This window comes from Tyto alba, unplaced genomic scaffold (genome assembly GCF_018691265.1).
Source record: "Tyto alba isolate M040663 unplaced genomic scaffold, T.alba_DEE_v4.0 Super-Scaffold_34, whole genome shotgun sequence".
Taxonomy (NCBI): Eukaryota; Metazoa; Chordata; class Aves; order Strigiformes; family Tytonidae; genus Tyto; species Tyto alba.
This window is the reverse complement of record NW_024881309.1, coordinates 3,402,368-3,427,413: the sequence shown is the minus strand read 5'-3', so window position 1 is coordinate 3,427,413 and position 25,046 is coordinate 3,402,368. Positions and strand designations below refer to the sequence as shown.

At 41.6% G+C, this 25,046-nt stretch overlaps 1 protein-coding gene across 2 annotated transcripts in view; it reads right to left on the bottom strand.

The window, feature by feature from the left end:
* Positions 1–4,355: 4,355 nt before the first annotated feature.
* The window catches only part of EBF2 (EBF transcription factor 2), a 148,308-nt gene continuing 127,617 nt past the window's right edge, over positions 4,356–25,046 (bottom strand). The window contains exons 11-16 of one of the 2 annotated variants that reach the window (XM_042801561.1): positions 23,220–23,308; positions 21,099–21,164; positions 20,813–20,990; positions 19,141–19,326; positions 17,555–17,722; positions 4,356–8,600 (exon numbers count right to left, since the gene is read on the bottom strand). In XM_042801561.1, the coding sequence (XP_042657495.1) occupies positions 8,569–8,600; positions 17,555–17,722; positions 19,141–19,326; positions 20,813–20,990; positions 21,099–21,164; positions 23,220–23,308 (719 nt within the window). In that variant the 3' untranslated portion in view covers positions 4,356–8,568. The remainder of the gene's footprint in view (positions 8,601–17,554; positions 17,723–19,140; positions 19,327–20,812; positions 20,991–21,098; positions 21,165–23,219; positions 23,309–25,046) is intronic. The other variant, XM_042801562.1, reaches the window with a different exon arrangement.

Genomic DNA, 25,046 nt, shown 5'->3' with positions numbered 1-25,046 from the left:
TATACATCACTAATTACATTAGCAATTATATGGCATTTTAAAGACAAAGAAATGACTACAGCAATTGCAGTGTCATAGGGACCCTGCTGCTAAATTTCAATCAAGTTCCTGCAATCTCAGTGAAGTGTTGAGATAAGTCCTGCTCCAGACGAATCCTGCAGAAGTATCAGTCTGTTCTGGTGTGTTGCTGCAGCCGCTGAAACCGGCCAGTCTGGAGAAAAGTAGGGATGCTTGAATTTCTCCAGGTTAGTCACATTCTCAAATTGATCTGAGGCATTCTCAAAAGCCTACTTGGTATTGGAAATACTTCTTTATACTATCAGCTCTATTAATGCTAGAAATAATCAAGAGTCATATCTCAGAAAATCATGACTTAGGTTAACAATAATCGCAGTTGTAAACATACTCATCGATGCCTTTCTGAAAAGCTGCATTGTATTTTTAAGGATCTTCCTTTGCAAATCAATAGGTCAGAAAGTTACTTAAGAATCTAAAATTCCTGTGCCCCCAGAAGTTGGAGATTTGCAAAAGATCTTCAAAATCAGAGTAGCTGTAGGCATGAGACCTGGCAATACAGCATATTTGTAAAGTCACTGTTATTCTGAAATATGACAAAAGGTGTAGAGGCTCCTTTATTCTGCTAAAGAGCTGTAAACCCCCTTAGTTTAAATATGAAGCACCTTTACAGCATGCAAATAATGTCCAGACGGACATTCTTCAGTTACTGCTGCCATTTCCTTTTCCTGTCCCACCGTCCTGTGCTTTCTGTCCTCAAATACGAGTGTGTTAACTTGGAAAATGATTGTAACAGCTTTGGGTCCGGAGACGTTTTCATTACCTGTTTCTGTGTTGCCCTCCATGGTGGGTACAGATTTTGAGGCCCTCACAGACCATTGCAGTGTAAGTAAAGTGATCTGTGGATGGTCGGGTGCTGTGCTGGGATGAACATGAACGTAAAAGAAATCCAGTGCTTGTAATTTTATTTTTTTTTTCCCTCCACTTATTTTGTAGCCTGTGCTTCTGGTTTGCAGGCCAGAGGGGAAAGTAATTATATGGCCAGACCTATAGTTGGTATAAATTGGTACACCCCTACTGACTCAGATTTGCGGTATCTGAGGATCCGGCCTGCGTCTTGTCAAGATTTGAGCTTGTAAACAGGGAGAGATGGAATTATTACCACTAGACAATCACTCTCGCTTGTGCTTGCTATTTATTCTGCCATTCGCTCTCCTCTCCCTTTTCACTGTTCCTCAAGTGCCATTGCTACATGCAGTTTCTGACCAGGTCAACCCAGAATCCCATTCATTAAAACCTTGATCCCTCATTAGGTAAGTTTGCAGCTGCCAGTGATTTTAGTGGTGGGAAGCTTGCAGCCAACACCTTCCCGCTGCGCAGGCAGCCCCTTGTATTCGAAACGGCGTAGTGACAGCCCCTGTGTCCAGGCTGGATTGAGCTCGAGAATACAGACAAAAATGAACTGGGATGAGTTTCCCCACACCCATGCTATAAACCTCTCAGAAGACCAACAAGAAAACAGCGTGGCCTGTCCGTGTCCCCCCCAGGAAAAGGACCAGGCAATGGACGGGGCGTGTGTTTCATCATTCCTGTGTCTTTTTCTGTTATTGTTGTAACTTTGCACAAAGGAAGCAGGACAGCAGCTCTGGCTTCCCCTGCCCCCTCCTTGTAGTGCTTCCCCCAACCTTCTTATATTGCCTCCCTGGGACAGTATTTTGGTGCCTTCCACTTTGGGAGGGGGAAGTGTTGGGTTTCCTGCTTCCCCTTCTCTCTACTGATGTTTGCTCAACGCTCGCTCTGCCGTGGCTGCTCTGTCTGCACCCTTGGCTACGGCCACCAGCTGTCTGTTTAATCCAGTCCTGCAAGCGGAGTTAATGAGACATTCCTACTTAAATAACCTGGTGCGATTAAAGCTTCAGATCTTTGCACCTCAACAGCTGTGTGTTGTCACCGAGATAAATATTTTAACTGGTCTGGCAATTCCCTAGCTGCCCTGTGTAAGTGGTTGAATGAGTGGCTATTGTTTCACCATTTATTACAGTGAAATTCAAGTTCTTACAAAACAGCCATCTAGAAAAGACTTGTAAAGGAAAAAGGAGGGTGGGAGAGAATCTGCTTTTCTAGGTGTTTGATTAACCAGGGCATGGTACAGATGGCAGTGTGGCTGTGCCCGCCTGTAACCGCCGGCTCCCGCGGCGAAGACTAACTGGGCTTTCGCTGACCGCTTGTAGGGGCGGCTCCATTTGCCAGTGCTGTCAGGAGAAACGTTCCTTCGGTGTTGTTGCTACCGTGCAGGGTAACAACTGTCCAAATACCGTGCCTTTGGAAAGCACTGCTTCCCACGTTTGACGTGACAAATGTCATTAAAATCTTTGCAGAGTAATCTTCCAGAGGAAGGCTGAACAGTTTGATCTTCATGTAAAACTTGGTGAATTAAGGAGTTAAGAAGGTTGCAGGTGTCTAGCCTTTATTGGTCTTAACCTGGACCAAGAAAAATCTTTTCACACTGGCTTTTAACAATTGAGCAAGACTGATAATGAAATAGGTTCAGCATGACAAGGTAACTGATCCTAGAGATTTTATTTTTTTTTTTTTTAAATAGAGACTCCCTTTCGGTACAGATAAGTCTTTGATGATGCCATCTAAGCTACTAGGGGCTGGAGGGAGTTATTTGTACGCTGTTTTTGAATTAAGTAGTTAACATTTTTTCTGGGGTACTCTTGCTGGGGTACTTCATGCATCTCCTTCCCTCACTCAGCATTTTATTTGGAATTTGCTCAGACCAGAGGACAGCTCTGAAGGTGAGTGCGATAACGTATCACAGGCACGTGCTGTATTTGTACATCATCAAGTCCTTAAAATAGGTAACAAAGCAGTAGTGGAACGCAGTAGATCTCCAGGCTTTCAACTGCATAACAAACTTCCTCACTTGAATACAACAGTTGGTCACTGTTAAAGACCAAGAATCTCTTTCAAAGTAACTGTTAGTTTTATCACTAAAATCATCACTTAGTACACTGCTGGGATTTCTTAGCGGGGAAAAAAGCCGAATCAGATTTTAAGTAGAATGGGCCTCTGTTCAAGATGAGAGGAAGGCTATTTCACTAGGACAGTGGACAACTTAGATTTCACTGTTGGGAAGATGGTCATCTGCTAACTGCATGTTAATGAGTAATTAAAGCAGATTACCAAAAAAAGCTGTTTTCTTCTCAGCTTTTGGTTGATAGTGCCTAATGTTTCCAGATGCTTTCTCTGACATCTGGCAGTAGTTTAACCACTGACTTCTATTCTGTCTTCTGTTAGTCAAAGAATATCAATAGCAGTAGCTTTCCTCATCAAATAAAATTTTCATTTGTTTGAACCTTTCCAGTGATTTTCACACAAGAAAATGGGATGTTCCTGGTTTAGATAGTCAGTTACCATTTTCTAAGACACTCTTCAGCACTCTGTTTTTTTGTTTTTTTTTTTTTTTCTGAGAAAATAAAGCTAATTACCTTTTTGATCAATGGCCTTACAAAGGGAACAGAAATTGCCATCTTACACATGCTTGGTCTGGGCTTTGGCAGCCAGTGTGTCTTACTCTTTGTGAAGAACAGGTAGAATAGAGCGGAGCCAGTGGAGCCAAACCTCTGCCCCTTGGACTCATTTACTGTTCAGAGCACTGGAGCTGCAGAGAAGCATATTTATATGTCCCAGTGACTGAGACATGCACTCTGCTGCAAGAGGAAGTAGATCTACTTCAGACTTTTTACCTTAGGAGCCAATGTGACTCACCTCTGCAGCACGAGCGTCGTCGTTTGCTCAGAGTTGTGCCGGGACCAAGGAACAATCCCAAATTCAGTTCAACAGTCAGTCCAAGAAAAGGCCAGTATCAGTCAGCCTGAGTTTTGCTTTTTGATTTTGTGCTCTGACCACTTGCCTGCTACTAACAAAAAGGGGAGGTTTCCAAAAAGGAAACTACAGCTGCCCTACCTTTTGACTCTTTTCCTCCCCAAAAAGGACTAAACTCTCACAAAGGTGTTGTCCACTTTGTTAATCAGCTGTAATAAAGGAATGGTCAGAAGAGACCATTACTGTTTTATTCTAGATAATCTAGATCTGGCTCTACCAAATTGTGGGTGGATGTCTGACAGACAAGCATGAATTTGAAAAAATTGTCACATAGCATATAATTACCCTTTTCTTAAAGCGTTATTGCTGTACCCGTACCTTAAGTGACTCATAAAGATGGTAAAGCACATTGAATACTCTGAAATTAAGATAATTCCCCCCCTTGTTTACAGTACAAAAATTTTATTTTTTGTTAGGATAATTTAAAGTTTAAAACTGAAGTAGACATATTCATTTTACAAACAAGATATTCTTCCATAAGTAGGACCATTAAAAACAGTAAACAAAAAAAGCTATCTTTACAAAAGCTCTGTGCATAGCAACTTCATACTGTATATAACTGACAAAGCAAAAAAAAACAAAAAAACGACCAGCCAACCCCAAACAAACCCCAAAACTATACAGTAGGGAGAAATGAGGCCTTAATTTACAGAAGGGAGAAAACGGTCTTTAAAAACCATGCATATTGGAAGTGTGCAAAGAAACAGGGAGAGTAAGATGCTATACCAAGATAAATAATGAAATAAAACGTACTCTTTCAACGTTATGATAAAATTTGTAGTTACCTATCGCAACACTTTCATCTTTCTAGTGGCAAAAAGGAAAGCTGTCAGGGAATATTAAACAGCAATAACTAAAAGAGGACAGATTTGCTTATTACATTGAAAAAATCCTCACACATATATTTTTACATTTTCCTTTTTGTTGGGTGCTTTGCCACTGCCAAAGTCCTCCTTTCATGGTCAAGGATTTCTGATTGCATTTATTTACATTTTTCTTTGTCAAGCTACCAGTAAGTTCTACACTCATCTTGAGTACGATGATTTCCACGCATGAGCAAAATCCATGTTCTAAATCATTCCTGTGTTTAATTTTTGTCATTTGTTTGGCTCAGATCAAACCAGGAAAAGTAATTTTCCATGTTTACGTCAACACAGGCAGCTACACTTGTTTCTCTTCCTACAAGTACTTGAAGTAGTTTTTTGGGAGGTTTTCTTTTTCATTTGGACTCATGGCTCTCCAGCTTGAGCAACTGGATGGAGCTAATAAAAGTAACTGAAGTGTGAAAGGAAAGTTGTGCGTTTCAGAACCTTCTCTTTTTTCAGCTAGCCTTTTTTTTTTTTTTTTTTTTCCCCTGAATCTTCCCAAGATCTCAGTGATCATTTTTTTATGTGCCTAGGCTGACTAAGCAATAAAAAAAAAAAAAAAAAAAAAAGAAGGGTGGACAATTAACAGAATAGCTTTTTCCATGCAATGTCTCAATTTGTTTAAATGGAAACCTTCCTCACTGGGGTCTGTGCAATGAATAGCTTAATTGTTAAAAAATGTGAGAAGACTTAAGGTAGCAGGCTGCTGCTCTTCAGTATGTGGTCTAGAAATTCCCCTAACTGGAATATTTGCTGAGCATAGAATTTTGGGTCTAAGCAGAGATGACAGAATTTTAAAAGTAGCCTGTACAGAGAAGGGCGGAGGAAAAAATAATCCACCATCTTTATGCTTTGGAGCTGTTTGGGGTTTTTAGTAGGTCAAAATGGGGGAAGGTAGATGATATATCAGAAATGAGCCTGGTCCATCAAGATATGTTTTGGGAATCTAGGACTCAATGTAGTATTCACTGAAATTTATGGAAGTTTTAATCCCAACTCTAATACTTCTCAATCTGTGTGTTTTGTTTTGTTTTTTTTTCTTCCCTGTACGCATGCAGAATTCCAAACACGAATTTGGACCTCCCACTCAGAGCCTTGCTGGGATATCGGTACCTATGAATGTATGAAATGCTTTTTGTTTGTTTGTTTGTTTTTTGGTCTGAATAACAACGGTCAGGTTAGACAGCGTGCCCTGTTGTGTTACCAAAGCTGAGGTACAGCGGTGCTCAGTTACAGCTCCAGACTTCTCAATACCTGTGATTCTTTCCTATTTCAGAGATCACTTGGCTCCAGGGCTGGTTGCCTTGCTGACCTCCAGTGACTGCTGCTTCCCTGATGGCATGAAGAGCACACAGAGAATCTGCGGTGTCAGTGAACTTGAAACCATAATTAAGAGTGAGTTATTTTATTTAATCTTTTCTGGAATGTAGACACTTTCAGTACCCTGACTTTAAGACTCTAACTATATTCACGCTTCTTAAAAACACATTATTCCCACCAAATCTCTCTTTAAAGTTGCTTCTAATTGCCATTTTTGCTGATATGATAAATTAGGCCTTCAGTTTTAGAAGACAGTAAACCCCCTCCACCTTTTAAAAACTTATTTCAATAGCACTGAAAAGGCACAGAATGAAGCCCCTACCAAAACCTGACGGCACAGCCCGGGGTAGCGCAGAGCTGCTTCCCAACACGCGTAATCGCCTTTAGGAAGGACGGGAGCAGCCGGGTTTCATTGTCTTTCCAGTCCCCAGGCTTCTCTGCTGTGCTGCGTTCTGGTTATGGAACACGTCCTGGAAAGCTTCTGTGTGTGTCAAATACATCTCCCCCCCTGAGCTGAACCCTACGCGGCCCTGCGCCGCGCGCTGGGCTGGTTACGGGCACCGCGTCAGACAGTGCAAAGGGCAGGCCTGAGCCAAACGCCTGCCCGCTGGGCGAGGGTCCCTCGGGTCATACAGCACCCACCCCCCCAGGCCCCTCAGTCACTAATCACTGGGGCTGGATTGGAACCCCGCGCGGAGGCAGAGGCTTTCTAGCCTGGTACTAATCCAGGCGAGCTCCACAGTCGCTCGGGCGAGCCCTGAGCTGCCTCAGCCATGCACGTGCTCACCTCCCTGAGGCCAGTACTGAATTGAACATCTTCTGCCGTATATCAGGATCACCAAGAACACTATTTTACCTACCCATCGATAAAACTACCGGGCAAATGGACAAGTACAGTTTCAGGGGTCATATATTAAGGGTTTATTTATTAACATAAAGATGTGACCATAGGAACAACTATTCATGCAGCTGTGAATTGTGTGTATTTTAGTGGGTTGTAAGTAGTGTAGCTGATTTTTTTTTTTTTTTTTTTTTTTCCCTAAAAATGGCTTTCCAACAACCAAATTCTTTTGTCTCTGGTTTAGCCAGATAGCTAGTGATTTTTTTTTTTATCAAATTTGTTTTCACCTTCCAATTTCAGGAGAGGAGGTGCAAAGGAGAACTAAACTTTTTTACGCTAAAATGCAGAAAAATTCAAAGCAATTGATTACTTCTATGAACTTCAATATATAAATGGAAAATACTTACCATTTTTAACGACTCAGGATAAAAGTGCATAAATTATTCAAATACATATTTACCCTTCATAAATGCACCCTTAATATGAAGTATAACTGAACTTAAGGTGTTCTAACTACATGGAAAAACAATATGTTAGAGAACCCTTCCCCTCCTAACGCATACATTGAATCTATAAAATAAACTCAGTACCTCCTGAAAAACCCCATTCGTTCAAATCCCTAAGTGCCACTCATTTGCCATCAGGGCCTTTGAAGCTTACCAGTTAATCTTAGTACCTGAATATTTTAATTGAAACAAAAAATGGAAGGGGGAAAGATGAGGAGGATGAAAATTCATACATGGATTAGTGACCTGTATACCACAACATATGTAAAAGTTTCTGATGATTTTGTTAATCAGAAAGAATCCTATACATCCTTGCACATGAATTCAGTAAGAGGGAAAAAGTGAGGAGCAATTGCAGCAGTAATAATATATCTCAAACTTATCACTACATTTTTGCATCATTTTTCTTCATTGTACAACTGGAGGAAAAAATCCAAAAAAGGGTTTAATTTCTACCTCTACATACAATAAGTTACAAGTTTATTTATTTAAATAATTGTAAAACATCTTACATTTTTTAAAGAGGTTAAACTATAAGCAAATACACACATACACCAAAGTTCCATCATTCATGTCAGTTTGTCCTAGAAATTCTTTCATGCTGGTACCCTGTTTTGTTGAATTTTTTTCTGCATAAACTAAATCGATATCTGAAAGGCTCCATAGAAAATAGAAACTTCAACTTTTTTCCCCTACAAAGTAAAACAAATTGTATCCAAAATATCAAGCTTGAATCATTTTGCCAATTTCTTTCTCCTTTTAATATTTTACAAATCTTAGGCAGGTTTCATGTCTTTCAAGAAAGACTTTGCATTTCTGATTCCACTCTGCCAACTGTTGTTCATCCTGGCTCTTGGCTGATTCTTCATTCACAATGTTTTAGGAGTTGATGGGGTTGTGTCAGAAATATGAAACAGGTAAAAGATGCAGACTTCTATCTTTTCCAATCCATAAAAAATGTTCCTTTTTTTTTTTTTTTTCCTGGGCCTGGCTTTCCCCCAAAAAAGAGCTTGTAGTGCTATTTTTTTCTTTTTAGTGGTCCATCACAATAAGTAGTTTTGTGCTGTAAAAGAAAAATGAAAAAAAGAGGAAAAAAGGGAAGAGGGAGAGGAGCAAAGCTGCCTCTTCCTTACATCGGGGGAACGACAAGACCAGTCATGGCTGAAAAAGAAAATTGACAAAGATGAAATTCTGGTAAATTTTTATGGAACATAATATATTTGAGCCCTTCACCCTTCCGCGTGCAGTCATGTATTGCAACAATGGCCTTATTTGCAGGTTAAACTAGACCTTCAGTTTATTTTTAATATTTTTTTGCCTTAGTGAGAACTAAGACGGTGAGACTGACAGTGACCACAGATGAGGAACAGTGTGCTATTTCGTAGTAAATTCACCAAAAGCCAAGGCTCATGGTGGTTCTTAAATGGATAAAGGAGATAGAGGACTAATTTAAGTCTCAGTATGTGACTTTTCAGAACCGCCCAACCATTTTGTTTGCTTATCTCCCGAGAAATGCCCTTGGAGATGGCCATTGCTCAGAACTCTCCCCAGAAATTCAGCCTTCTCATGCTTTCTCGAGTTGAACGCTCAAAATCATTCTTGAGATCCAGAACCGAGCAGGGTGGTCCGCTTCCCACCCCGCCGGCTCGCTGGCCTGCGGGAAGGCTTACGCTGGGAGTGAGGGCGATGTGAGAGCAACTGGGAATCGGCCCGTGCCCTGCGGGGGGCCCTGGCCGGAGCTACCAGTCCCCGTTCACTGCCGCTGACCGGGGCGAGGCTTTGCTGATTCAGTTTTGGTGGAAATAATGGACCAGCCTCTCTTTCTCGCTTGGTTTACCCCATATGTCTGCATCACTGTAGTCTTACCTGGCACATCCCCAGAACACTGGGCTTATGTAAATTATTTATTAGTCACTCTCACTGCCTTTAATTGCAGCTATATTCTTCGTAACTGACAACAGCAACATTTGAAGCTGCCTGGAACTGGTGCTGTTCCCAAAGGTTTTGAGGGGTAAGTTAAGTTTATACGTATTTATATAACAAATGAGTGAGTCATATTTTCAAAGGGGCCTCGGTGCAGTGCAAGGTCCTAATCCTGCAAAGATTTATGTTCACTGAAATTTGTGGGATTATTCATGTGTTTAAAGCCCTGTCTTCTGAGAATTAATTTCACCCTTATGTTCATCGTGTTCAAAAAAAAAATGCTTAGGGCAAGATCCTCAGTTAACATGACTCTTTTATTGGAGCTGTGTTGATTTTAAACAACTGTGGATATGGTCTGTGATTTAATACAATAGGAAAATAAATATTTTCATATTTTGTAACTGACTAGGGCTAGAAGTGCCTGCCAATTTTGGCAGATAGCTCAAAGAGAAAGTGAAACTCAACAGCCTTAAGTCAAATATCAACTTTTTTTTAATTGCTTAGGCCTTTGCTATTATTTTTCAAACAGATTTTCAAACAGGCAATTTACATAACCCTAAATAAAGTAGGTAAATATTTGTATGCCTGTTTTCAGGGGAGTGGGGGGTGGTGTGCATTAGAAGAGAGATTTTCTGGTAACACAAAGGAAGGCTGCTCCTTTCCTTCTCCTCACCCCCCAACCCCAAAAAAATGATCCTAACGGTAGTGTCCCAGCCTGACACTGGAGAGCCTTCTCCCTGGGTATTAACCGCACGCCTGCCTTTCTGCCCTCTAGAAAAGAAAACTCGATGTAAGTCTTGGATTGATGCCCTCCTCCAGCTTCTGCTGGGCTGGTAGAAGAGGTAAGCGCGTGCCCTCAGCCGCTCGCTGCCGTCCCGCAGGTATCCCAGTGGAGCAGCCCGCGCGAGCACTTCCTTATCCGCTTCAGGCAAAATCATCCAGGTTAGCTCAAATAATTTAAATTGTTTGTCTAAGGTAACCTGGCTGGGTCTTTTGCCCACAGCAAATAAAGGAGTGCTTACATGGACGGGGCCTGGCCGGTCCCTGTCTTTTCTCCTGGCGTGGCCAGAGCCAGGCTCTGTCTTGGCCTGTTTCGATGGGCTGTGCAGGGGCAGCAGACCCCGTGGTGGTTTAACTTGAGACACGCAGGGTCTCCTACCAGTGTAGTTTAAACTCCGTTCCCAAGGGGGATAGGCCATATCGGCATAAATGCTTTTTCTGACACTCTCGTTATCAACATTATTTTCATTTTTTGAATCAAGGAAAACTTCTTCCAGCAGATCAAAGCAGAGACCACCCTGAGTTTCTGCCATGTCTTTTCAAAAATATTTTAAGAATATTCGTTGATGCAGCATTTTGGAAACTTCCTTATATTAAAGGCAAAGCACATTTTTACCAGGTAATTAAAGATACTACGCTATCCAGCAGTCCTGGACGCAAACCAGTGCAGGCAACAGCAAAACTGCCATCTGCAATCAGGAAGAGTAGGTTATTACCCCTGGGCTTCTGATGATCCCTCTTTTGCCTCCCTTCCTCTCCTCCTGAGCAAGTAGCAAGTACCTGCTTTCCTCTCCTTCCTTTTGCCCCGCAGCCCAAGCCTGTGTTGTTATTCCAGGTTGCGAGTGTGTGCTCCAGAGCAGAGATGCTCCTCGGAAGTTGATAGGACAAATTCAGGTAAAACTATAATGTAACACAGAAAGGCCAAGCAAAGCCCAATTGTTTCACTGGAATTTCATCCTAATGTTGCAACTTCACCTCCTTCTGCAACAAAGGAGGTTGAAGAATATTGGCTGGAAATCTCATCTGTTTTTCCACAGCTCATCCGAACGGCTTTGCTCTGTGGTTCTCTCTCTTTTTACATACCCTCATCTGTCCATTTCCACCCCACCTCCACTCCCCTTTGGGGCTGCACTGTCAAAAGCCTATTCCCAGCCTGTATCGCTTTTTATTGAATGTTTGTGAGGTTTGGATTAAGGTCTTACACTGCTAGCAAAGCTGTAATTATTTTTGCCTGTATTACTATATATTGAATCGATGTAACTTTTCAATAAAGGTGGTTCAATGCAGGACACTCCCTGATGAGTTGGGAATATAGAAACCACAGTCATTATCCCAGAGGGTCTCTTTTTTTTCTTGGAGGGAAATGGAAAAAGAATTAGAGATGAGCCTTATTGTATTAACCTTGACAGCTTGCAATTATCAACTGAAACACTTGATTAAAATTGTCACAAGGTTGGAGAATTTTTTTATAAATAAATAATCAAACATGGATAGTACCCAGATGCTATGGTGATAGGCACCTTTAATGGGTGTAATTAATAATGATCATAAGCCCAGTGTATACAAGTGGCCTCTGAAAACGCTGTCTTGCTTTGTAGTGGAAAAGAACTCTCTACAATTCAAACAGCCACAGGTAAGAACTGGAAAGGGGTTTAGTGCTGCATGAATGTATTCACATACGCACGTGTGCACACACATTGCTCTAGTTCTTCAGATCTCACAGGCACTTTTTTGGCATCTAAATTATGACCTGTTTCCAAAACTATGCTTTCTAGAGAAGGCTAGTGTTGAGCATTTTCAATCACTGTCATGTAAAACATCTTGCTCGCTCATTTGGCTTTCCTCTTTTCCCCCTAAGTTTCCAGCACACTCCAATCTTACGGTTCTACAGCTCTTTGAAGAGGCAGAGTACTCCAGTGGTGCTACTCTGAGAATCTTAGCTGAATATTCCTACCCTGCAATGCCAGAAACATCTCCGTGCATGAGCATGTATGTGCAGGCAGGTTTGCACGCTGGCAGCAGAGCTAGCTTCTGGGTAATTTGGTCTAATAAAAGGTGCAACTTCTACCTGCAGGCTTCACCTTATTGATATCCCTGACTCCCAGCATGGCTACCACTAGCAAACAGGCAGTTTTACTTTCAACATTAAGACCACAGAGATGTTTGTAAAACAACACACCCATTTACTATCTATCATTTATTATTATGTAACTAACCAACTGAAAATGATGAAAAAAGAAGGGATTTTCAGAGGAAAATACAACTGGCTTTGATTTCGCAGAAAACATCAGTGGCTTGGATGAAGGGCACCATCATCTTTTGTACTGGACTGTAAGTGAACTAAGTTACAGCTTCCGTGAAGGTTTCAACTAAAACAATAAAAACTAGCCACAAGCTTCAAGTTTTTCCTTCATAGGAAATTCACGCTTTAATTTTTTTGGCAGAAATCCTTCTGTATTTGGATGGAAGATTTTCATTCATCCATTTGTGATTGTCTAACCACAGACAGGTATGATACTTATAAATAAGCAGTGGTTTTGTCTCTTTTAGATGACAAGCAGTTTAAACCATATTTTATGTAACATGTTTTCAAAAAATCTAGCCAAAACCTTTGATAGCTAAGAGACCAAGAAGTTAACTTGGCCCCATCTATTGAGTTGCATTGATGTAGTTACTATCTCACCATGGTGCTAGCTAAGCTGTACGTGCAGGAAAGGCTGCTGAACAATTATTTTGGGTTAGTTCTAGTTAATTAGGATCACCCTTAACATCAAAATATATGATTGAAAAATCATATATGCCTTAGTTTAATTACTAAAGAGCACAGGAACGTATAGCCACTTTGCAGTTATGTACCTTTCCAATTATACTAGAAAGTGGCTAAGTTTTTACCTACAAAGAACAAATCAGTATTGAATCTTACCCAATATCCTCTTTTTTTGTGTGTGACACTTAAGTCTTGAATATTTTCTTCCGTTAAAAAAAGCAGATTTCTGTTTTCTCCCATTAAAAATGGAGCTCTTGTCTAGCCCAAATAAGTCTGTGACATATGATGAGCTACTAAAATTAACATCGCATCAAATGAAAGATAAGTAATTAATAGTAACAGGAGATATTTTTGTCTGCTTAAGTGTTAGCAAGAAGTTTGAAATACATCCTAAGGTTTTCTTTATTTTGAAGCAGTCTGTGCCGCTTACATCCCTGCCAATAAACTGGGGAGAAAAATATACTTGATCCTTCCAATATATCATATGTAATCAGATGACAGATACATATTTTTCATATTTACCGGCATCACGTATGTATCAGCTGCAGCCTTTGGCATACCTAAATCACCATGTAGGCCCTGGAATCATTCTGATTCAGGCAGAAGCATATTGCTGAACTTCCCTAGCGTGGAAATGGCCCAGTTGTTTTTACCTGGTTAGAACCTCTGTTCTGAGTTATTTTAAAATGCCGTGTTTTAAGCGTTGACTGGAGCTAGGCTTGGGCATAGGTCAGCACTGGGCTGGTAACGACCAGGAGCCGGTGCTGTGTAAATGCAAGCCAGCCCTTTCATCTGAACTTCACCCTTCACAAACTTTTCAGAGCAACTCTTTTTCTCATGACCTGTTTGCACAGCCTTTGAATGCAAGGGGAACGGTATCCCCCATGCTGTTGACACCCCTAACTTTGTCAAGACAAGATACTAATAATTAGAGTCTTCAACTCAAATACCTGTATTTCTTCAGGGAGTAGTGCAGATGTCCCCTTTGCTAAACTGAGGCTGTTCCTAAGGGTATCAGACTTCAATACCTTTTGGATTGGCTAGGATCCTGATGGTTAATGGAACATCTGACCTTCTGGGGCTTGCCTGCTATTCCTTGTAACTGAGCTTGCATTTTTATGTTGAGATGTGCTGAGCTGGCCAAAGGTAATCTGGGCAGTCAGCGGTCCATGCTGTTCCAGCAGTTTCCAATTTGCTTGCTTTTCCCCATCAGCTGCCTTCCATCTGAGATGAGATGATTAGGCATTTGTGTACTTATCATGCCGTGTTGCATCACGTCACATTATATCTTCCCAGTGCCTTTTTTAAACTGCCTTGACATACGACATGAACGGAGCACACAATTGTTCTGATCAGGATCACCTGCTCTCAATTTGGAGAGCATATAGAAGCGAGTGGTGTCCAGTATGGATTGCTGCTTGTTCTCTACCTATCATGTCCTGTTACACTGTAAGAATGTATAGCAGATGGCAGGTGGAAGAGGTAAGCAAGAACACATGACACAGGGGGTTATCTGAGGGTATTCCACATGTTTTGGCTGTGTTGTGCAGCCCAAAACTGAAAGCCAGTAGATAGGCAAGTTTCATGCTTAGCTAATACTTTTGAGTTACAATATATTTTCTACCAGCTGTCCTACTGTCTCCAGCAGCTTTTATGCAGCACCAAGACTTTCCTCCCAAAATACATTTTTTGGAAAAAAATTTCCAGTGGCACTGTAAACTGTCTGGAATAACAGGAATGCTAATCTGAGGAGGAAACTTGGACAGCACCTTCTGTTTTAATCCAGGTTTAAATGCTGCTGTGGTTAACATATGTGGAAGCTATATTCTAGATTTTCATTGCTGCGTGTAAGTAGAGTGGCATGCCCTGAGGTGCTGGTAGTATTTCTAATATTCTCATTGCAACAGTATGCGGTGAGCAGGATGGAGACTGTATCGCCAGGAAACTTTTGCCTTTGAACAAAAGATGTAGTCAAAGTACAGTGCAAACATTACATTATAGCTCAAAAAAGTCCCTTGGGGAGATGTTTTCCCCATATTATGGGTGGGGAAATTGAGAAGTAATGTCAAAACACTTGCCTGGTGTGCTTTGGGAAGGAGCCTGTGTATACTTACTGCTTGCTCTGTGCTTCTATCTCCATCAATATATACTGATGCCTAAGATTGATAAATAAGTAAATAAATAACTTATGTTACCAGCACATCTATTTTTAGTTTATGGCACAGGACGATGGCATAGATGAGGAGATTAACAATCTCCCATTGCTACAGCACAGTAAGTCCATTCAAGAAGCCTCTTTGGGACCCTCTTGTTGACTCGCTGGCCACATCTGTCTGTCAGCACTGTGGGAACGTTAATTTGGATATCAGGCTGTGTGTGTCTGGATCCTTTCCAAAGCATGTGCTCCCCAGCTTGCATCAATTTAAATATTTCAGCTGGAAAGAAGAATTTGCATCTATGGCTGAAATAGTTAAATAGTTACAAAGACCTTGGCATAACAAACCTTGGGCAGGCATGTTCGAGGCTCGGGAGCAACTACTACCTTGGCTGGGAGTCCCATCTGTTGTTGCTTGTTGTTGCAGTCTGACTGACAAGTCCCATTGTACTAGGTACTGGATCTGCTGAAAACTTATTTAAATACAGTTGTAGCGTATTAGTGTAGTTATGGATCAGGGTGTTGATGTACAAGGAGATATCCCACAAAGAAAGGGATATGGTTAACCACTTGTATCAGCTTATCCATGCCCAAGTCTCTGCATCTCTAGATGCATAAGATGTTTCAGTAAGTAATCATAACCTTAGATGATAGATTAATCCTGAACTCCTCAGGAGTGGACTTTTGGCAGTAAAAACGCATGGATGCAAGGGCTGGGTTTTTAGCTTTGAAATTTTGTGTTATACTTTAATATTAAAGTTCTATTTTTAGACTCTCTTAATGGTTACTAATTTATAGATTGGATAAAATATGTTGTAAATGCTAAATGGTACGAATGGCACCAAATGGTCACTAGGACTTCACCTGTTTGCAAATGGGTTAAAAAAGAGGTAAGCTCTTGCTAAGCAGTCTTGCGCAGACATGGCACGTTAAGGAAAAATATTAATTTTTTCTTTAAGTCAGTGTTTTTTAATCTGTCCTTTTTCTGTCTCCCAGAAACAATCAGTGATTTTCTCACTGAACTGATCTGTGGCTAGCACCACTTTAGATAACTTTAGGCAGTTAGACAAGTGTAACTTTAAAGCGGACTTAAATCTGTTCTGAACACACGAATTTGTCTTTAGATTATAGAACTATTCAACTGGCTTAAGCTAAAGAAGCAAACTATTTTTAAGTTAAGAGGCCTTCCTAGTTAAATGTTTAAGTAAATTAGTTTAAAATTAAGTTACCTTGGAACAGTTCCCTAAAATGGCTAACCCTTCTAATTTTTTTAAAAAATTAAGTGAAATCCATACATCTCTTCATTAGGTGAGATGAAGAACACCACCCCGCCAAAAAAAAAGTTAACTGCAGACCAGGTAGGGATGATGATTCTTTAGACAACATGATCATACAAAACATTAACAAAGATAAACTGGTTTCTAAACAGTTTAGATAAATAGCTACAATTGTTAGGCCAACAAAACTTTCTATACTTATAGTTTAAAAAATTGCTTCAAATCCTCATTTTCATCCCCTCTAAACAGAGTGGAAAAGAAATTATAGTCCCTGTCAACATGATACCTGTGCATTTACATGGGTAGATCAGTGTCTTTCATCAAGGGGGAGAAGATGATCTGGGAGAACTGTGGGGTTTCATGTAATTGGGGCAGGGGAGGAAGCTGTTTCAGATATAGAGCAGAATTCTCTAAGTTGGCTTTAAAAAATATAATTGTTTTTGTTCAACACACTTAGAATTTCCTTATTATATAAAATAATCACAGTTTATCTAAGTCCCCGTGGCCTAGCTAAGGATTTATAATGCACCCAAGTCAACAGGTGCGGTTTGTAGGGCTCATTTTAGAATTACCACTGGCTCTTGGCATGGCTGAATTCCCAGAGTTGTGTTTTCTATGGTATCTCTAGTGAAGTCTGAAGGAGCCAGATGACTTCTCAGGCCCTATAAAGGCATTTTTTATGGAGACTTGGAGGGTATTTATGTGCTGCGTGCCCCCCCACAGCCTGTTAAAAGAAAGAATTTAGTACAGGTTTCCATTCTTATCTTAATACTCACATTTGTTTTGCAGATCACCTTTAAAAAGGCTGTAAATGTACTATAGGGCTCAATTCCCGGTATGAACCTAAACCTTGCAGCAGGTTTCATGACATCGGCTGTTACGTACAGAGCTGTGTATTAACTCTGCAGGGCAGACGTTTGTTTTACAAGTCCCTGAAGCCTCAGGAGAAGTCATTCCTCACAAAAGAGAGCTGGTATTGAAATGCAGCATGGGTCAAATCCTTCTTGGTATAAATGAGTGTCTGTCCCCTGTTGTTTTAAAACCAACTAGACAAAGCTTGGAGCACTGCTTTAATCCCGTTGGACTGGGTCAGATTTTCACTGCTGAGTCCTGTACTATCAGTGTAATGGTATTCAGAGGACTACTGTGCTCCCCTAGACTAACACAGAGTGCTTTACGTGCGCAGGCTGAGTATCAATTGTACATTTCTTACCTCTAAACCCATTTCCATTGCCACTAGAGCAGGCTGGAGAAGGAGACCCTTGGGGTCTGATGACAGGAGCAAAGGCACTCTTCTGTTTGACAGCAGGAAAGACGGAGGAGGAGAACGGAAGGATGGAAGAAGTGCTGGAGGAGCCAACTGTTGGACTTGAAGACATTACTGCAAAAGAAAAAAGTGAATCCTCATCAGAAATGCAATTATAGAAGTTTGGTAAAACTGCTTAAAATGCCTACCTTCTGATTACTCATTCTACTTCTTAAAGATCTCATTCTCACCTCGGCTTGACTGGTTACTCTAAAGTAGAGAGGCAGTTAGAAAAGAGAGGTCGTTCTTCTTTCAAAATGAAGGGGTGAGGATACCAGAAAATGGTAAGTCATCAAGGGAGAGAGTCAATATGAACTAACACAGTAGGCAGTGATGGCCTGTCCACTTACAGTCCATGCTCTGGAAGTTGGGAAGGCAGAGAATTTAGGGGGGAGAGTTTAAGCTGTTACTTAGATTTTAATCTAAATTGGCTTCTTTTTAAAGAAGTACCCTGCAAAAACAAGTCCCATTATATATCCAATAGTTTGTTCAGCAATTTGTTTGCTTACCTTCCACGAAAAACAGCAGCTATTTGTCAGCAGAACAAGGAACAAATAACCGTATTTCACGTGGGTTCAAGTGAATCGCCAAATCTCATAGAGGTATTAGTTTGAAGTCAGAATAACAATACACTGCCGACCCGGTCCTCTCCTTATTGAAGTCAATGGCAAAGCTCCAGAAAAGGGGAAGTATCAAGAGTACCTGCACATCCTTTGAGTTCCATCTTAGCCTTAAATTACAACTCAGATTGATGGGATATTGTTTTGCTGATTTCAGACCAGCAAGAAGCCTTCATCATCACTGCAAAGTGGGTCAGTCCTTATGCAGATGATGTGAATGTAAATAAAACAGTATTTTGCAGGCTACCAGGTGTTTTGATCCTGACATCACTGAGAGCTATACCCTCCGTAAGCTACAGTGCAGGTAAAGAAATAAGGAGTCAGTAAGTAAACAGCTGTTTAACTGTTCCTCCACTCATATATCTATGTATTACACATACACACTTTTGCCAGAAGGAATCAAGGCATGAAAGGAAGAGTGACTTGTTCATGGTAAAACTAGTAACAAGAAACGCAATAATACCAACTTCCAGAACTTAGCTACATTGTTGTTATATTTCTGGTTATCAAGGTAATATAGTTTTGCAGGAAATTAATCCACAATTAAGCTCTTAGAGATTGTTAATGTAGTTCATACACATAAAAATTCTTTCAGAGTGTCTTTGACATAAGATTCAGAGTAGTCTCTATGCTAAAAGTAATGGCTACTTGCTTAAATCATGTAAAGTTGCAAATTGTACCTCATTTCTCTCTGTGGCCTTTGCTACTTAGGAATCTGTGTAAAGATAAAAAAAAATGAAGGAAAAACCAAGTAAGATTCACTATTCTTCTATTCTTCTTGAAAAAGGGGTACATTTTATAGATCATACTAAATAAAGACCACAGATCAGAACCTTTTGCAAGAATCAAATATAAACCCAGGAAAGCACATACAGCCATAGGGGGATCCTGTTGGAGAGCCGTTAATGAATCCAGGGGAGCCTGGAACGCCCAGGTTTGACATGGGGACGTTGCTGTAGCCATTCATGCTATTGCTGGAAGTGCTGTAATTGGACTGCTGAGGCGTGGAACTGGATGAGTAACCCCGGGGTGAGATGCTGCTTGTATTACGAATATAACCTAAAAAAAAAGGCAAACCACACTTCAAAGAATGTCAATGGATTTGGCTTAAAACTTTCTCCTGTACATTCCCTGCTTAATAAATTTCTTAAATAAATTGTTATTTAAATCCAGAGTAATTAAAACAGTTAAGCGAGAACCAATAAATTCAGTGGGTTTTATGCATATGCTTTCAAGTTAAGCAATATTAAGTTTTGAACCAATGTGGGAAACTAACATTTTAAGTGAACTGATGTATATTTTTCTAATTAGATTTGATTTGTTAAAAGTTGAAATTTGTTCTCAGAGCTGGAAAACACTGTGTGTGCTTATCTTTTCTGAGGTAGAATTTAATATATGTGGGATTTTCTACAATTTTAGGGGAGGAGAAGTTATACTTTTCAAATTATTGATGAATTACAAATAAAGCAATTGCATTGTTAAAGGGAAATTTTAACCCATATACAGTTTGCGACTTGACTTTGAAGATACTCTACTTGGAGGAAAGAATAAACCGGGTACATAAAAACCATTTTTTTGTCCTAAAAAAAAATAATCACAAATATTTGAGAATCAAAAGTTATCCTCCTTTTTTCTCCAAAAAGAGACTTGTAGAACACCATAGCTAGCAGCATTAAACTACAAGGCTCTTATTACAGCTGCAAAAGGTTTTTCCATAGAAAAGCTTTCATTAGAAAGTGATCCAATAACTACTTTAAAAGTGGTTACCATTTAGATAACTAGTCAGGTTAGTTCTACCCATTTATATTATGAAGTTCTAATTCAGTGCTGGCAAGACCTTATTTTAAAATCTAGCAAAATTATCTATATGATGACTTTGAACATGGCATATGTAATATTAACTTCATATGACATGGTTTTACTGCCTTAGAGGGTTAAACACAGCATTCATGCAGTTGGCCACATACTGTACATTACTGGAATCGAGTGTTAAAAATCAAAAGATCCAAGAGTCAGAAAATACTCAAAGCGGATATTGCTCCCATGATGTATTACCGTTAATACATAATTTTATGGCATGTTTTCCCAACAATCAATAATATATCTGGAGTGAATGTAATACATACAACATATACAAGTTGGTAAAATTAACACTGAAGAAGCAGCCTTAAAAAAAAAAGAAAATTCCCCACCTCTAACTGTGAGAGGTTTTTTTTCAATTGCTGTTCTTGTCTTTTATGCAAACAGAGATGTAATAGAGAAGTATTAAAAAAAAAAAAAAAAAAAAAGATATTGAGGGGAGCAGAAGGAGAATTCAGGGTTAAGCTGGTATCAAAAAATAAAAGTTATTTCAGCCCTAGCTAATGTGGTGCCTGGAACCTGGTGCAGACGTGGTGTCACCCACAATGGCAGCACCCATCCGTTCTCACGCGGAGGGTTTAGAGCCGTCTTTCCACTCATGAGCTGAGCAGGTGAAGAAGTTGATAAACTACTCTGGAAGCAACTGTGATTCAAATTGTCGTTGTTTACATAAACACGATCTTACCTTGGTTGTTCCCCTGTGTTGACTCTGAAATGCTGACTCCTAACTGGCTACCATAGGAGTTAATTCCCATCATACTGCTGTGAGCAGGAGAGCTAGAGAGCGCAGGGATCTGTGCGGGATTCCTTGGTACGCTGTAGAGAGCCTCGGCGATGTCTGCAGCTCGCTTCAGAATGATGTCCTGCAGAGCCAAAGGGACAAGTTCAGGAGCGTGCTTGGAGAAATTTTCTAGTGTTTATTACTAAACCTGAACATATTCCACTCCCCTCTTGAGAGCAGTCGTTCTGACCTGGTTGTTATGTGGCGTTCCATACAGTGCTTCAACTAGGTCAGCAGCTCGTTTCAACAGCATTTCCTGGAGGATGAGCAGATGCATAAAATTGACATTTTAACAGAAAAGGATTTTACTGCAAATAAAACCTTGGGCTAGTATTTCCTACCCTGACCAGCATGTGGTTGTTCGGAAAACTGGGTGCCTTAAAGAGCTGTTATCTGCCACCTAGCTGAAACAATGAACCCCTTACGGCACCTCAAGCTCGGCATCGACCGTCAGCAGTCGCTCGGGCAGGCGGCACGGGGCGGGCACTGGCTGGGTGCTGGGTGCCCAGCACCCGTGTGCCCAGCACCCACAGCACCCACAGCACCCGCCGTGTGCCCAGCGCCCATGTGCCCAGCACCCACAGCACTCACCGTGTGCCCAGCACCCGTGTGCCCAGAACCCACAGCACCCGCCGTGTGCCCAGCACCCACAGCACCTGCCGTGTGCCCAGCACCCGTGTGCCCAGCACCCACAGCACCCACCATGTACCCAGCACCCACAGCACCCGCCGTGTGCCCAGCACCCACAGCACCCGCCGTGTGCCCAGCGCCTGTGTGCCCAGCACCACAGCACTCACCGTGTGCCCAGCACCCACAGCACTCACCGTGTGCCCAGCACCCGTGTGCCCAGCACCCACAGCACCTGCCGTGTGCCCAGCACCCGTGTGCCCAGCACCCACAGCACCTGCCGTGTGCCCAGCACCCGTGTGCCCAGCACCCACAGCACCCACCATGTACCCAGCACCCACAGCACCCGCCGTGTGCCCAGCACCCACAGCACCCGCCGTGTGCCCAGCGCCCATGTGCCCAGCACCCACAGCACTCACCGTGTGCCCAGCACCCACAGCACCCACCGTGTGCCCAGCACCCGTGTGCCCAGCACCCACAGCACCTGCCGTGTGCCCAGCACCCACAGCACCCGCCGTGTGCCCAGCATCCACAGCACCCACCATGTGCCCAGCACCCACAGCACCCGCCGTGTGCCCAGCACCCGTGTGCCCAGCACCCACAGCACCCGCCGTGTGCCCAGCACCCACAGCACCCACCATGTGCCCAGCACCCACAGCACCCGCCGTGTGCCCAGCACCCACAGCACCCGCCGTGTGCCCAGCACCCGTGTGCCCAGCACCCACAGCACTCGCCGTGTGCCCAGCACCCGTGTGCCCAGCACCCACAGCACCCGCCGTGTGCCCAGCACCCGCCATGTGCCCAGCACCCACAGCACCCGCCGTGTGCCCAGCGCCCGCTCCGGCCCGGAGCTCTCCAGAGTCCTGAAGCTGCGCTGGGCACGCCGGCCCCAACCCCAGAGACGACTTGCAGACGTAGCCAATTTCAATAGGAACATCAGTCCCTACTGAATTTCAGTATAGCCTTTTGTGTACAGACACATAAAAATCTGATTAATCTCCACGTCCATTTATTTCTCAATAATGTTAACCAAACAAATAAAACACTTTAGCTAGTAGGTATCTTACGTTACCTCTGGTTGCAGGAACAAAAATGCACAGTACACTGAATACAATAGTCTTTCATCGTGCAAAGATGATAATATATACTTTTGGTACTGCAATAAAATCTAGGAATATACTCATTAATGGCACTCCCATTGTGCCAGGTGCTGCATCAACACAGTGTGCAGTGTTACAGACATAAAATCCTGAGTTGTTTCAACACATGCATACTGCAGTTGTTGCTACAGAAAAAGTTGATCTTTAAGTGTTTTTACTAAAATATTCCCTTAAGGTTAGACCTCTGCAATAAATCCTTTATGTCTATCATGTATTATTTAGGTTCCGACATTTGCCAATCTGGATAAATGCAAGGGTCCATGAATGTGAACTGGGAAGATGTCAGCATTGGACTCTCATTTTAGCAGCAAAACAAATTCACAGACAGTTTCTGAGCTCTAATAGGTAAAAATTACTGGTAGCTGTGAGTTCTATGTGATCACATTCTTGTTTGGACCTACAACTAATTGGGGAACTTATGTCCAGATGTAACTGTCATTTAAGATGCAATTTTGTCTCTTTTATGAGTTAGAAGTGAAAGAACATATTTAGCGTGCTCAGTGAAATGCTTAAAAGTATTTTACCTTAGCTAGTCGTTCAGGGTCACCAGGATGTCTTGGAATGACCTTCTGCAGTCTTTGGAAACCATAATCTATGGTAGGTTCATTTAAAGCTGAAAGAAAAACAGAAAAAAAGCCGCCATATTATATGAGTGTGTATGTATATATTTCTCTGTATGACTCTAAGGTTTGTTACCTAAGAAAGCTGCATTTCACAGCTTCTCCACAGAAAACCTCTCCTTGCTGGGGCTCCTAGGTGTGCACTGCTGACTGCTCAGGCGAGCCCTGATCACCGTGTGTAAGACAGGCTGAAGAGTAAGCTAAGCTTTACAGGACCTTCTGCACAAGGATCCCTAATCTCTTTTCAAAGATAATACTGACCCTACTGCTAAGAAAGCTGGGACATGCAAGCTGTTAATGTTGGACTGGGTTGTACAGACCAGGTCCCCCAACTCCACCCATTTAATTGTACAGACATTTCTGCCTTTAGCTGTATAATGAACTGCGTGGTGCTCCTGCACAGTCCCTCAGCGTGCCTGTGATTTGGTAAAGAATTAGTGATACCTTTCTGCTTACAGCTAAGCCTTGAAAGAATTCTGTGCGTTCACGTGTATATACACACATGGACACGCACCCTACACCTCATTCTGGTGGGCACAGCTGAACTGAATTTACATGCTCGTTATCTGTCAGTATTCCAGAAAATACATTCAGAGGCAGGTATGTTGAAGCAAATGACAAAATTTATGTGAACGCTGCATGCTATTTGCAAAACTTCTTACTGAAAGTATTGCAAAGGGTCACACTTGTGGGTTTGGCTTAATAAGAGAACCAAAAACTCACGACTTTTGCACTTAAAACTGCTTCCGTTTCCAACACTGATTTCTCACCATCTATCAAAGGCTGAGTGAATAATTTCAAAGATACAGCAGGGAAGCACTGTCACAAAATACTCCTTTTAAGGATGAATGTATTTACTCTGGACAAAAGTGACCATGGCAGGAATATAGCAAGTTATGGTACAAATGCAAATTAGACCGGGTGGTCTTCTACGTCTGTTACACAGTCAGAAATCGAGAGTCCTGTATCTGGTCATCTAATAAACATAATAAACACACCACACACACCCCACAACATTTTGCCATCACAAACTAGGGCACAGCTATTCATTAGACACATTAACTTCTCCAGTGGTGTGTGGCTATTATGCATACACAGCCGCTTCACTGTAATGATGTTAATCTCTAGTGGATAAACCAAGATATTTTGACCCAGATCCTTGGTTAGTAATAGCTGGTAGAGCCCTACTGGCATCATTGATGATTTCATAAAACTCCAGACACTTTAATACTCTCTACTATGAAATCGTGGCAATAATAATCTAATTGCTGATTATTCAAAATTAAACTCCAATTCTAGTTAATACAGAAACCAAAAGTCAGTTCTGTAGCATTCTGCATACTCATGGGCTTTGACTGCCTCTGATACATTAGGATTACCAGTGTTTACTAATACAGTCACAGGTACGTTTATTTAGAATTTCCTCATACTTCAGGACGTGCATTATAATTCAAACAACACATTCACGCTGAGAATCTTGCTAAGAATTCCATGACGCATTTAATAAGTAACATATGTAAGTCCTTTAGCGCTGTTCTAATTTCAGTGCTAGCTTCTCCTATCCTCTTGTACTATTTGTGATTCTTTTGGAAAAAAAAAAATATATTTTTTTAAAATAACTGGTGACATCAGCACAGCTGAAAACACCTGATTGCAGGAGATGCTGCTGGCACTTACTGAATTCCAAAATATACTCAGCACCTTACAGGATAACCATCTCAGACACCAGGA